At 43.6% G+C, this 14,080-nt stretch overlaps 1 protein-coding gene across 5 annotated transcripts in view; it reads right to left on the reverse strand.

Moving 5' to 3' along the window:
* Positions 1-14,080, reverse strand: part of LOC144672935 (MORN repeat-containing protein 1-like) — a 194,490-nt gene that overhangs the window by 166,175 nt on the left and 14,235 nt on the right. For all 5 annotated transcript variants that reach the window (XR_013574212.1, XM_078534942.1, XM_078534941.1 and 2 more), the window contains one exon: positions 10,664-10,751. Coding sequence is in view for 4 of the 5 variants with exons in the window: in XM_078534942.1 (XP_078391068.1) it covers positions 10,664-10,751 (88 nt within the window). In the remaining variant the exon portion in view is untranslated. The remainder of the gene's footprint in view (positions 1-10,663; positions 10,752-14,080) is intronic.

A 14,080-nucleotide genomic window follows, 5' to 3' on the forward strand; every position in this document is an offset into this window, starting at 1 on the left:
CTCAGTTCACAGTTTGGCCACTTCTGGGAAAACACCCAGCTCATTAGCGTCTCCGAGCTATTACACACAACTTTCCAGGTTTTAGACCTTTTTAGCCAGCTAGCACAGTACCTCCAAGAGCTCGTGTTTCCTTTTCTGCCAAAAAGAAAAACTCAAATCTTCCTGAAAGTGATTTGCTTCTTCTCCTCACAAGAATTCTCAGTGTTCCTCTTTCTATTTCTGTCTACTTTCTCTTTACTTCTGCATCAGTGTGCTGATTGCCTTCATCCCCCAGCTCCTCTGCTTGTAGCTTTCCTTTGTGTCTGCCAACCACACAGCTTCTGTCTTAATTTCCTTCCTGTTGCTACTGCTTCCAGGTCAAGGGTTGCCAGGTCACATAAACTACTATTTCTTATAATCCAAGAAAATCACATTGATCCCTTTACAATTGATGCAAACTCTTAAAAATCATTTTCAAACATTCTTAAAAACAATTACAGATTCCACAGGTATTCTAAAATGACAAAGTTTCCTTACTGTACTGCTTCCAGGTTATAGGTCATCATATCCCTTTTACCCCTCCCCACCACCTCAGAAAAAGAAAGCTTTACCATAGTAAAAGTTTACTTACAACAATGTTTGAAATACGGCAAGTTCTTAACATCATAAACACTTTAACAACTAGTGTATTCATGTTACACAGGTAACAACAATGATACATTGTATTTACAAAACAAGCTTTATAACCAAAATACAGTGTCTTCTTTCTTACAATAACCCAATACGTTCATGTGGCTTTACAACATTGTTGCCATCCCTTGTTCTTTAAACACATGACAGGGGCATCTACAGTCACATTGTTTTGACCTGCAACATGCATAATTTTTAGTGTAAATGGCTGCGGCATCAAACTCCTACGAAACAACCTTTTGCTCTTGGTTTCAAGCTTTTCTAGGAACTCCAGGATTGTCTCTCTCTAGACTAGTACCTTGGTTTTGTGTTCTTCTTATTGCTTTTTAAAAATTCTGTATTGGACTTTGTACAGTCAGGGCCCTGGCATCACATTTGTGAGGGGGTCCAAAGCTTTTACAATTTGCTTGGTCCAGTTAAGTTTGTCAAGAACAATATTGCCAATTGCTGGCAAGCCATCTGGTTTCTGGGTACTGGCGGTTATGATATGGAATCCAAGGAGAATTCCCCTGTCATATTGCTTCTTCATCTCTGGATTCAGCAACTTCCTTTGTTCTTCCTTAAAACCAGACACTAAATTGTCATCAGGGTTTTCACTTTCTAAAACAGATTCTGAACCACTCTTTAGGTTTTAAATCCTGATCTCCATTTTCTTCTGTGTTTGCATGTTTTCCTAATATCCAACTCTTTGGAAAAAAATTTCAACCAGCCAAGCATCTGAATCGCCCTTCATGACAATTGAAGGAATAAAGAAGAATGAATTCATGTGATGTCAGTGTCACTGGCACAGGTGGCATTTGTTGCCCATCCCTAATTGCCTTTGAAGTGAGTCGCTTGCTGGGCCATTTCAGAGGACAGCTAACCACAGTTCTGTGGGTCTGGAGTCACATGAGGGTCAGGCCAGTTTGGGACAGCAGATTTCCTTCTCTAAAGGAAATTAGTGAACCTGGTGGGTTCTTACGACAATCAATGATAGCTGTCATGGTCACTATTACTGAGGCTACAGATTTTATTTGCACTTTGTAAACAATCAGGACCCTGGCTTTAAATTTCATTGTATTTAATTGCATTTAAATTTCATTAGCTACTGTAGTGAGATTTGAACCTGTGTTCCTGGAGCATTAACCTGGACCTCTGGATTCCTAGTCCAGTGACATTACCATTACACCACAGTTTGTCCCAAATGTTTAAATTCAGGATCATTTTTAACTTCAAGTTCTTCGCTATGATTTAACCCTTCAGTTTTCTTTTCCAGGAGACGCAGGTTTAAGATTGCCTCCTTTTGTGCAAGCAGTTTATTCTTCTGTAGAGTAAAATCCTCTTTAGCTGCTTAAAGGGCTCCGTTCAGGTTATGTCGATGTGCACTAAGAAAGCTTGATACTTTTTATTTAGTTCACAAATGTTCTTAATTTCTTTTTGCTTTGCATTCTCCCACTGGTTCAAGCTTTGTCTAAATCCTCTCTAACATGAACGATTGCTTCTTCCTTTTGAAGTTTTAATTTATACTCAAGAACTCATATCCTTCAAAGCAGCTCTGTAGTGTTAGACTCAGATTTCAGCACTCTTTCAAAGCATGTTTTTCCTCTTTATCATCATTAGCCTTGAGTGCTGTTGCTAGCTGCTTTGTCTCATCCTGCTCCTACCTTTTCTACATTTTTAGTTCAGATGACTTTACATAGTCTCCAACTGTCATTAACTTTTTCTTTTCAGCCTGATGCTCCAAAGTTATTTTTAAATTAGAAGGCGGAATTGCTGACTTTTATGGACACACCTTTGATCGAAACATTAATTTTAGTAGGAGGTTTACAAAAAGTAGTTGGGTATTTCATGTCACCCAGCTTTTCCTGTACAATTTCAGTTTCAATACCCTCAACGGACTTTCCCAAAACCACTGGAGACAGTGATACCATACCCCTGCCAAGAAATCAATGCCATCAATGGGTAAAGTAGGAATGATACCCACAGTAACAGGGCCAGTAACTAAGCCACATTTTAAATTAACCTTATACAGAGGAACAGGTAAATAATTTCCATCAATACCCCAAATCAATACCCTTTTATTCAGTGAACCTTTTGGGGAGAGCTTCATGTCACCTGCCAAAATCAGTGACTGTGCTGATCCTGTATCTCTAAAGATAATAATCAACTTGTCTGCTTCACTTGGGGACAATTTATCCTTGTGCAAATAATCTCTATACCTTTCCACGACCTGACACATGTTTTCAGTGTGTGTGGGGGAAAACTCCCAGCTTACTGTGAACTTCACCAGTCAGGACATTATCAGCTGGTGGAACACCCTTGACTGGACCAACACTACAGGCTTGGTTTTTAACTTCCAGCATTCAGTTTTCACATGCCCTTTCTTGTATGTTTTATTCTTTCATGGGACATGGGCGTTGCTGGCTAGGCCAGCATTTTTATTGCGCACCCCGATTTGCCCTTGAGAAGGTAGGGGTGAGCGGCCTTCTTTAACTGCTGCAGTCCATGTGGTGTAGGTGCACCCACAGTTTTGCTAGGGAGGGAGTTCCAGGATTTTGACCCAGCAACAGTGAAGGAGTGGTGATATAGTTCCAAGTCAGGATGGTGAGTGGGTTGGAGGGGAACTTGTAATTGGTGGTGTTCCCATGCATCTGCTGCCCTTGTCTTACTAGGTGGTAGAGGCTGTGGGTTTGGAAGGTGCTGTCAAAGGAGCCCTGGTAAGTTGCTGTAGTGCATCTTGCAGATAGTACACACTGCTGCCAGTGTGTGTGGGTGGTGGAGGGAGTTAAATTTGAAGGTGGTGGATGGGGTGCCAATCAAGCAGGCTGGTTGGTCCTGGATGGTGTCAGCCTTCTTGAGTGTTGTTGTCACTCTTTCAGGTCCAAACCAAATAAACTAAATTAACAAATCAGGGGACAAATTAAAAGGCAGCACCTTAAAGGGAAACTGCAAAAAACAAAATTTAAAGGAAACTTACCAACATTAAATCAAAATGTGATTAAGGGGGTAAATAAAACACCCCAGTCCCTGCGGTACCCACTGAGCACAGAAAGCCTCGACAGTACCGGCAGACACCACGTGCTCCCTCTCCAGGGACACCCAGCTGCGAACGTAGCCACGGAAGAGGGGCAGATAGTTGGGTCGGATGACCCCCACGATCACCCGCTGCCTGGACCTATTAATGGCCAACTTGGACAGGCCCAAGAGCAGGTTCATGAGGAGGTCCTCCTCCCACCCCGTCTCTCTCTGCACTGGGTGTTGAGTGTTGTTGGAGCTGCACTCATCTAGGCAAGTGGAAAGTATTGCATCACACTCCTGACCTGTGACTTATAAATGGTGGATATGCTTTGGGCGGTCAGTTGGTGAGTTACTCGCCGCAGAATTCCCAGCTTCTGACCTGCTCTTGTAGCCAGTGTTTATATGGTTGGCCCAGTTCAGTTTCTGGTCAATGGAAATCTCCAGGATGTTGACAGTGGGGGATTCAGCGATAGTAATACAAATGAATGTAAAGGGGAGATGGTTGGATTCTCCTTTATTGGAGATAGTCATTGCCTGGCAGTTGTGTGGTGTGAATGTTACTTGCCACATCAGCCCAAGCCTGAATACTATTCAGGTCTTGCTGCATATGGGTACAGGCTGCTGCTTCAGTATCTGAGGAGCCGTGAATGGTGCTGAATGGTGGCATAGTTGTATTGTCGCTGGCCTAGTAATCCAGAGACCCAGAATAATCCTTCAGGAACCTGGGTTCAAATCACGCCATGGCAGATGGTGAAACTTGAATTCAATAAAACTCGAATTAAAAATCCAATGATGACCATGAAGCCATTGTCGACTGTTGTAAAAACCCATCTGATTCACCAATGTCCTTCAGGGAAGGAAATTTGCCATCCTTACCTGGCATGGTCGACATGTGACTCCAGACTCACAGCAATGTGATTAACATTTAATGGCCTCTGAAATGGCCTAGCAAGCCACTTAGTTGTATCAATCAACTAAAAATCCTAAAAGGAATGCAACCGGACAGACCTGGTATCGACCTAGGCAATGGAAATGACATTGACAAACTGAGTCCTGTCGACCCTGCAAAGTCCTCCTGATGAACATCTGGGGGGCTAGTGCCAAAATTGGGAGAGCTGTCTCACAGACTAGTCAAGCAACAACCTGACATAGTCATACTCATGGAAACATACCTTACAACGTCCCAGACACCACCATCACCATCACAGCAGAGGTGGCAGCACAGTGGTATATAGTCGGAAGGGAGTTGCTCTGGGAGTCCTCAACATCGACTCCGGACCCGATGAAGTCTCATGACACCAGATCAAACATGGGCAAGGAAACCTCCTACTGATTACCATGTACCCCCCCACTCCCCTCCTCAGCTGATGAATCAGTGCTCCTCCATGTTGAACACCACTTGGAAGAAGCACTGAGGGTAGCAAGGGCGCAGAATGTACTCCGGGGGGGCGGGGACGATGACGACTTCTTCAATGCCCATCACCAAGAGTGGCTCGGTAGCACTACTACTGACTCATCTGGGTCTGTGGCAGCTGTTGAGAACACCAACAAAAGGGAAAAACAGACTTGACCTCATCGTCACCAATCTGCCTGCCACAGATGCATCTGTCCATTACAGTATCAGCAGCATTGACCACCGCACAGTCCTTGTGGAGATGACATTCCGTCTTCACATTGAGGGTACCCTCCATCGTGTTGTGTGGCACTACCACTGTGCTAAATGGGATAGATTTTGAACAGATCTAGCAGCACAAGACTGGGCATCCATGAGGCGCTGTGGGCCATCAACAGCAGCAGAATTGTACTTAACCACAATCTGTAACCTCATAGCCTGGCATATCCCTCACTGTACCACCAAGCCAGGGGATCAACCCTGGTTCAATGATAGTGCAGGAGGTCATGCCAGGAGCAACACCAGGCATACCTAAAAATGAGGTGTCAACCTGGTGAAGCTACAACACAGGACTACTTGCATTTTAAACAGCAAGTGATAGACAGCGATTCCATAACCAACGGATTAGATCTGGGCTCTGCAATCCTGCCACATCCAGTAGTGAGTGGTGGTGGACAATTAAACAACTCCCTGGAGGAGGAGGCTCCACAAAATATCCCCATCCTCAGTGAGGGGGGAGCCCAGCACATCAGTGCAAAAGATAAGGCTGAGGCATTTGCAACAATCTTCAGCCAGAAGTGCCAGGTGGATGATCCATTTCGGTCTCCTCTGGGAGGTCCCCAGCATCTGCAGCCAATTCAATTGGGTCTGGAGTCACATGTAGGCCAGACCAGGTAAGGATGGCAGCTTTCCTTCCCTAAAGGACATTAGTGAATCAGATATGTTTTTATAACAATTGACAATGGTTTCATGGTCATTATTACCAAAACTAGCTTTTTAATCGTAGATTTATTAACTGAATTTAAATTCCACCAGCTGCCGTGGTGAGATTTGAACCAGTACATTAACCTGGGCCTTTGGATTACAAGCCCAGTGACATTACCACTATGCCACCACCTCCCCATTGTAACAAAGGTAGCATGTCGATCCCCTTGAACTAAACCTGTCCTCCAAGCCTTCTAATCCAAGAGGGGCCTCCTTTGTCTTTACCTTATCCATCTTTCTCAACAGGGCCTGGCCTCTTCTTATCATCGACCTTGCTCTCTTTCCAGTTTCTCTGGAAAATTCCAAAGTACAGCCTCTTACTAATCATCTTATAAGTTAACACATTGTTGCCCGCCATTAATGAGGCTTCCCTTATCTTACGAACTTTGTGGTCTTCCAGGTAAGACCTTAATCCCAAAGTGACACTATTTTTGAATTCCTCCATCAACATCATCTCCCTAAATTATCAAAGTCCAGTTCCACCTTCATCGGCCTACACCATTGACCAAACACTATTTCCTTTTCCATGGCAAATTCTGCATAGGTCTGGCACGTTCTCTTTCTCAAATTTCTAAATTTCTCCCTGTAGGCCTCTGGCACAACCTTGTTGAGTATGGTAGTCTTTACTTTCTTGAGATTACACGAGTGATCTGCTGAAAGGGATGAGTACGCCTCCAAAGTCTTCCCTACCGGAGCACTTTGTAGGGGAATAATCCATTGTTCTTTCGGCTAATTCAGATTCATAGCAATTTTTTACTAAGTGAAAATTCTTCGCCAAATCAAAGTTAACAGGAGTTCTCGCTGAGTCGGCTTCACTTCCCTCATCCCATGGACCTGTATTTCTTATTACCCAAGAAAATTACAATTGATCCCTTTACAAATGATGTAAGCTCTTAAAGTCATTTTCAAACTTCTTAAAAACAATTACAGATTCCACAGACATTTTAAAGAATTATAATTTTCCTTACTGTACTGCTTCCAGGTCAAAAGTCGTCACACTACCCAGAGACTTTAAGGATGGTGGGGCAATGTTCCAACTGTGCATTTCCTCACCCACTGGTGGGAAATTCAGGCATGCAATGTAATTTAAAATAATGGCCAGAAAACTGGTGCATATCTGGATTCCCAACGTGTGCTCTCAGCAGGCACTCCTCCCTGTCAGCAATACCAAATTAGAAGATTACCCTAATACTTTAATTATTAATCCCTGAAATGGTTTGCCTTGCTAACTCTGAGATTCATTGCAACTCTAAAAACTGAAGATCAAAAAGTATCTCAAGCTGCATTTGCACAACAATGGGAGGGTCGGCGCTAGGTGGTTTTGCATCTCACTGATGCTAAGAAGTTGCAGTGTAAATCCGAAGTGAGAGGCAAGTTCCAATGGGTGTGTTGGCTAGGGATGGTTGATCTGGGTGGATGTGGTGGTTAGGGGAGGGGGAGTACAAATGTGAAGTTGATGACCTCAATAGCCTTTTCGCCTCCTCAACCTTTTCATATGACCTGTATTGCAGTGATTAGAGACAGAGAATTACAGGCTGCAGACTGCTCTACTTACAACTAAAGGGAAAACAGATAGGTTTCGATCTCTTTATTCAAGAAGCCCAAGGCACTGCATGCTGAGCATAAAAAGGAATTAGGGGAGGAGACTGAAGGCACGATTGACAACTTTTGAAAATATGGGCGAGGGGCATTGAAGGGCAGGGGTTTAGGGGAGACCATAGTGCTCAGATGGCTGAAGGGTCAGCGACCAATAGTGGAATGGAGGAAGAGCAAGGGAAGGGTGCAGAGGAGGCTCATATTGGAATAGCAGAGTAGAAGGAATTTTCCAACAAAGGTTGGAGTATATTACCTTATTTACTTCTCACATTATTAACTTTGGCAGGTTTAAGTTCATCAGGATTCCAGGAGATCAGAGTATTCAAAGACTTTTAAAATTTATAACTAACCAAAACTCCCACAAACCACACTCATAAAAACAGTTCCAATGAATGGTGTGAAAAGAGAAGTGATTATACTATGGGAAAATGATGTTATCAGGCACTGAATCTGAATTAATTCATTCATTACACAGTGCCATGGTGAGGTAACGTGTTCCTGCCTGCACGCACTCCACACAGCTGCACTACTGACGTCTGGGGAGACTGGAGCCTGGAGCCTACAGTGGGCAATGACGCCAAATGGCATCCACAATCCTGCAGGAGTTAACCATTCATGTGCCAAAGTTTTACTTCCTGCCAAGACTGGATTTATATTTGCTGGTCCCTTATCCCCATAGGTCACAGCCATCTAAGAGATGTTCAATAGCACTATGCACTTTTTTGATTCTGTTTTATAACCAGAGCTAAAAGTAAAAGGGGAGGAAGCAAAAAGATCAAGGGAAAACTATTTTTGTAGAAGACTATTTATTTACAACTGTATTTTTACTTATTCTTTTAATTTAAAAAAAAATTCATTATTTTGTTCCCATCCCTTTACCCAGCTAAGAGGTTACTTTGGCCACCAGCCCCCTAGGCCTTTGTTAATGGTGTCCTATAACCCAGCTGCTGCATCCTGCGACAATCTTTCCCCTTCAATGGCACAACCTGGATTGGGGATTCACCGCATGTATTGCTCCACAGAGATTCCACCTAAACCCGCATGAACAATTTCACATAGGAGAAGTCCTATTTACTGTTGCATGGCAGAGGTGGCTCTGTGGCCCTTCTGCCATTCTGTGTCTGTATTAAACCCCATTTACTGCCCAACACTGTGATGAACCAGCATTTACTACTCCATAGTGGGAATGACCCCACACTTAACACTCCACAGTGGGGGCGGATCCCCCATTTACCACTCCATAACAGGAGGAACCTCTACATTGCTCTCAGCAGCCTGAACCCCTATTTACTGCCCCAAAAGGCTGCCAATGTTGGTCAGAATATTTTTAAAAACACTGAATTGTAAAACCCTTGAATACAAAGAGTTATTCTCAAAAGAAAAGCTTTATGATTTTGTTCAAGATTTGGTACTTTCATTCTGCCTTGTAAGAAATGCTTCAACTGAGAGAATCACAATATTTCAACCTGAAAGCTCAGTACAGTACTGTGAATGGACCGTGTGTTGTACTGAATGGGAAGTTGCCACCGTTCATCACCAGACTGCTACATTAGCTGATCTCAGGCCCGACTGGAAAATTAAGTGTCACAATTGATCGAGGAGTTCTATCTAGTAACGTCATGGGAGTGCAACCTTGTGCAATTTTGCATGGGAGTGCAGGAGCAGAAAGACTTGGGTGTACATGTGCATAGATCATTGAAGGTGGCAGGACAGGTGGAGAGAGCAATTAATAAAGCATACAGTATCCTGGGCTTGATTAACAGGGGCATAGGGTACAAGAGCAAGGAGGTTGTGCTGAATTTACATAAGACACTTGTTAGACCTCAGCTAGAATATTGTGTATAGTTCTGGGCGCCACATTATAGGAAGGATGTGAACACATTGGAGTGAGTGCAGAAGAGATTTACATGAATGGTTCCAAGGATGAGAAACTTCAGCTATGAGGATAGATTGGAAAAGTTGGGACTGTTCTCCTTGGAAAGAAGGCAGCTGAGAGGAGATTTGATAGAAATGTTCAAAATCACAAGGGGGCTGGACAGGGTAGATAGGGAGAAGCTGTTCCCGCTCGTAAAAGGATCAAGAGCGAGAGGGCACAGATTTAAAATGATTTGCAAAAGAAGCAAATGTGATGTGAGAAAAAAACTTTTTCACACAACGAGTGGTTCGGGTCTGGAATGCACTGCCTGGAAGTCTGGTGGAGGCAGGTTCAATCGAGGCGTTCAAGAGAACATTAGATGATTATTTGAATAGAAACAATGTGCAAGGGTATGGGGATAAAGCAGGACAATGGCACAAGGTCACAATGCTCATTTGGAGAGCCAGTGCGCAGACGATGGGCCAAATGGCCTCCTTTTGTGCCGTTAAAATTCTGTGATTCCGAACCTACCGCCAAATGAGCCATATCCAGCTCTGGCAATCTAGCAGATTGAAAACAGGCAACACAGTTCAGTTTATCCTGGTTTTCTCCATTTGAATTTGATGGGTCTGTAGGTTACAAATGGGCTTTCTCTTATTGATGGACAAATTCTAAATTCAAACACTGAGATCAGATAGTAACAGCAACTTGAGACAAATTAGGAATTAACGGGAACATTGATTTCAACTTTATCTGCAGTCCACATGGCATGTGGCAGCAGTGGATGAGCATCAGATTGGGGTCAGGTGTGATGGCCTCCATGGTCAACCAACCTGCTGATGCTCACTGTACAAGCTCTCACATGAGAAATGGCCATTTAGCTGAGATAAGGCAGGGCTGACACCATTATTGGAGGGGTAATCAGGTAAATGTCAGCGTTGTCAGGCAAGGACAGGATGAAGGTTGAAGTGTGGGGATCAGGGTAAAGAGGAGAAACCTTAAAACATTTTGCAAGTTGTTATCCCTAGACTTATTTTGAAATAACATTGCAACTTTAAAAGTTTCCGTTGGCTTCTGCTTCTAAAAATTTGCAGACCGTTAAAGCCTGCAGTGTTGCCTTTGAATTGAAGAACATGCTCACAGTGACATCTACTGCCAAGTAGGAATACCTCGTAAAGGGAACCGTCTGCATACTGCAGTATGCCATGGCCCTGCCGCCGATCCAGGACCCAATCTCCCTGGTAGTGGTCCCCATTCCTGAATAAGAGAGGAAAATAGGAGACATGCTTTCTATTTTACTTTTCAGCAGATTCATAATTGATTCATCTTAAAACATTGAATTTAAAAACATGTGGTCAGCTTGTTTGGCCCCTACCCCACCCCACCACAACTCCCGCTGGCAGTCAAACATAGCCATATACACCAGGAGGTTCAATTCCCTGTTGGTGGCAAGTTTAGCTGATGGTGACCTCGAGGAGAGCTATTGGTAGGGGTGCTGCAACTGATCTTTGAAACCCTGAAGTAGAATGGGATGTGGTTCTTACCCCTGATCATTGTGCAGTGACCCCCTGTTGAAAAGGGCACACTGAGTAAGGAAAAAATTGGGCTATGCTGCAACTCCCCACTAGGTTAAATAGCCAGCCAACAGTCATTGCTTGTGCTTGCAAATAATGAGTTCTTGGGCAAGACACCAGAAGTTTGTAGTGCCCATGGAATCACACACAGCATGTGTCAGCAACTTATAGAAAAATATGAAAAGGCAAAGAAAGTGCTGACTATGTATTAGGGGCAGGTGCAGGACAGAGGACATCAATTCAGCTGAAGCTGCAATGCTGCCAATTTACTTTTGGAACGTTTTCTGCTGTTGCTGTTGTTGGTATGCTCAAACTGCAGAAAAATAAATAAATCTGTTCTCTGCAGGCTCCAGACCGTCTGCTTGAGTTTCCTGAAGCAAAGCGAGACAAAGAGGAAGTACCATAAGATCCAGTGCAGCAGGCACAACTTTATGCTAAAGCTACAAGCACAGTACAATCCATGCTGTGCTGCCAGGTATAACCTTCTCACTGTGTAAATTCCACACCTTTTTCTTGTAAATTGATTTATTACAAAAATACCTTAAAATATTTATACATTTTTTACAAATGTTTTAAATTTCCTTCAAGAAATAACAGAGGACTGTCACGGGTCACCAATAAGCAAATTTATTGCTGAGACTGCACCAACAATAGCTTTACTGGAGGAAGCTAAGATGGCAGCTGCCCCACTTCACTTCCTGTCCTTTTTGGTAGCAATTATTCTGTAGAAATCAGTCTCAAAACTTCTAAATAAGCTCCAAATAAATTAATAAAAAGGAAGAAAGAACTTGTAACCTTTCATGTCTTCCGAATGTTTCAAAGTGCTTCAGAGATTAAACATTCACTCCCTCCATCACTGGCACATCATGGCTGCAACATGTGCTATCTATAGGCTAGAATGCAGTAACTTGCTAAGGCTTTTTAGAGTGCATCTCCTAAGCCAGCGACCTTCACCATGTAGAAGAACAGGGGCAGCTGGCAGACAGGAACATCGGCACCTCCAAGGTCCCCTCCAAATCACACATTATCACAAGTTGGAAATATATCGCCATTCCTTCATCATCACTGGGTCAAAATCCGGGAACTTCCTATCCAACAGTACAATGATAGCATTTCACCACTTAGAGAGCAGCAGTTCAAGAATGTGGCTCATCACCACCTCTGAAAGGGCAACTAAGGAGGGGTAATAAATGTCACCTTTTCAGTGAAGCCCACATCCCAAGAATGAATGAACGAATACAGCTCATGAATTACTGTTAACTGTAGTCACCTATTTTACAGGCAGACAGGTGAGACAATTTGTGCAGTCCACCAACGGCAATGAGATGAAGACCACTGTATGCGATGCCGGTGTTGGTCGAGGGATAAGTGTTCGCTGGAACGCCACAAAAAAGTGTGCTGCTTCTATTCAAATAGCATAATTTTAAATGCAGGCAGATGGACCTCAGTTTAATGTCTCATCCAAAAGATAGCCTTCTCAAGACTTTAGAAAATGAGTGGTCTGAGTTCAGTATATTGCCATGTTATTTACTCCAAGCCATTAATCTGTATAAGTGATCTTGGCAACTCATCCAGCAGCTAATTGAGTAAAGACATTGCTCAATGTAGCACAGGGTCAAACAGAGGTTTGAATCCCCAGTCTGTGCTAAATCTGCCTATCTCAGTGGCATGAAGGGAGGATCCACCAACTGGCCTTAATGCCTCTGCATAGTGGGAAGTGGGAGTGAGGAAAATCGGCTACAGTTTTCCGCTCCTAAACACTATCAAGTGCTCTCTGTTGGAAAAGTGCAGGTGTGTGGACATAAGGTGCGGCCAACTGCAGCCTCCGCTGTGGTTTACCAGGGTCAAACATTGGCCAGCCACGTCTAGCTAAGGACAAAACTGGACAGGGGTAGGGGAAAGCATAGGATAATACTTTGCTGATGAAGAAATTTATTAAAATGTTTAATAACACAACAATAAATTAATGTCCGCACAAATCAACTAAAATAGACTTCTAGATAAACAAAAAATCTTTTGGCAGCAGATTTCCATTTTTGGAATTTCCAGACGCCCACTGAAAAACTTGACTATCCAGTTCATGATTAGCTGAACATCTGCCAAAACACACAAAGAAAGGCTGCTTGGGAAAGATATAGGGAAACAGCACTCCTGCATTAGTCAAAGCCTGGGGAACTATACCCCAGTATTACTCAATACCTGTAGAACTGCACCCCAATATTACTCAATGCCTTTGGAACTGTACACCAACATTAAACAGTGCCTGTGGATGGAACTATACCCCAACATTGCTCAGTGCCTGTGGAACTGCACCCCAACATTAATCTGGGCTGGTGGATGGAACTACACCCCAACATTACTCAGTGTCTGTGGAACAGTACCCCAACATCACTCAATGTCTGTGGTTGGAACTGTACCCCAACATTACACAGTGCCTGTGGAACTGTACCCCCAACTTTACTCGGTGACTGCGGATGGAACTGTACCCCAACATTACTGAGTGCCTGTGGAGCGGTACCCAAAAATTATTCCATGCCTGTGGAACTGTACCCCAACATTACTCAGTGCCTGTGGAGCGGTACCCAAAAATTATTCCATGCCTGTGGAACTGTACCCCAACATTACTCAGTGCCTGTGGAGCGGTACCCAAAAATTATTCCATGCCTGTGGAACTGTACCCCAACATTACTCAGTGCCTCTAGAACTGTATCCCAACATTATTCAGTTCCTGTGGATGGAAATATGCCCCAATATTACTCAGTGCCTCTAGAACTGTATCCCAACATTATTCAGTTCCTGTGGAGCTGTACCCCAAGATTACTCGGTGTTTGTGAGACTGTATCCCAAGATTACTCAGTGCCTAAGAATGGAACTGTACCCCAACATTACTCAGTGCCTGTGGATGGAACTGCACCCCAACATTACTCAGTGCCTGTAGAACTGTACCCCAACATTAATCTGGGCTGGTGGATGGAACTACACCCCAACATTACTCAGTGTCTGTGGAACAGT

The sequence above is a fragment of the Cetorhinus maximus genome, unplaced genomic scaffold (assembly GCF_964194155.1).
Source record: "Cetorhinus maximus unplaced genomic scaffold, sCetMax3.hap1.1 HAP1_SCAFFOLD_154, whole genome shotgun sequence".
NCBI classification, from domain to species: Eukaryota; Metazoa; Chordata; class Chondrichthyes; order Lamniformes; family Cetorhinidae; genus Cetorhinus; species Cetorhinus maximus.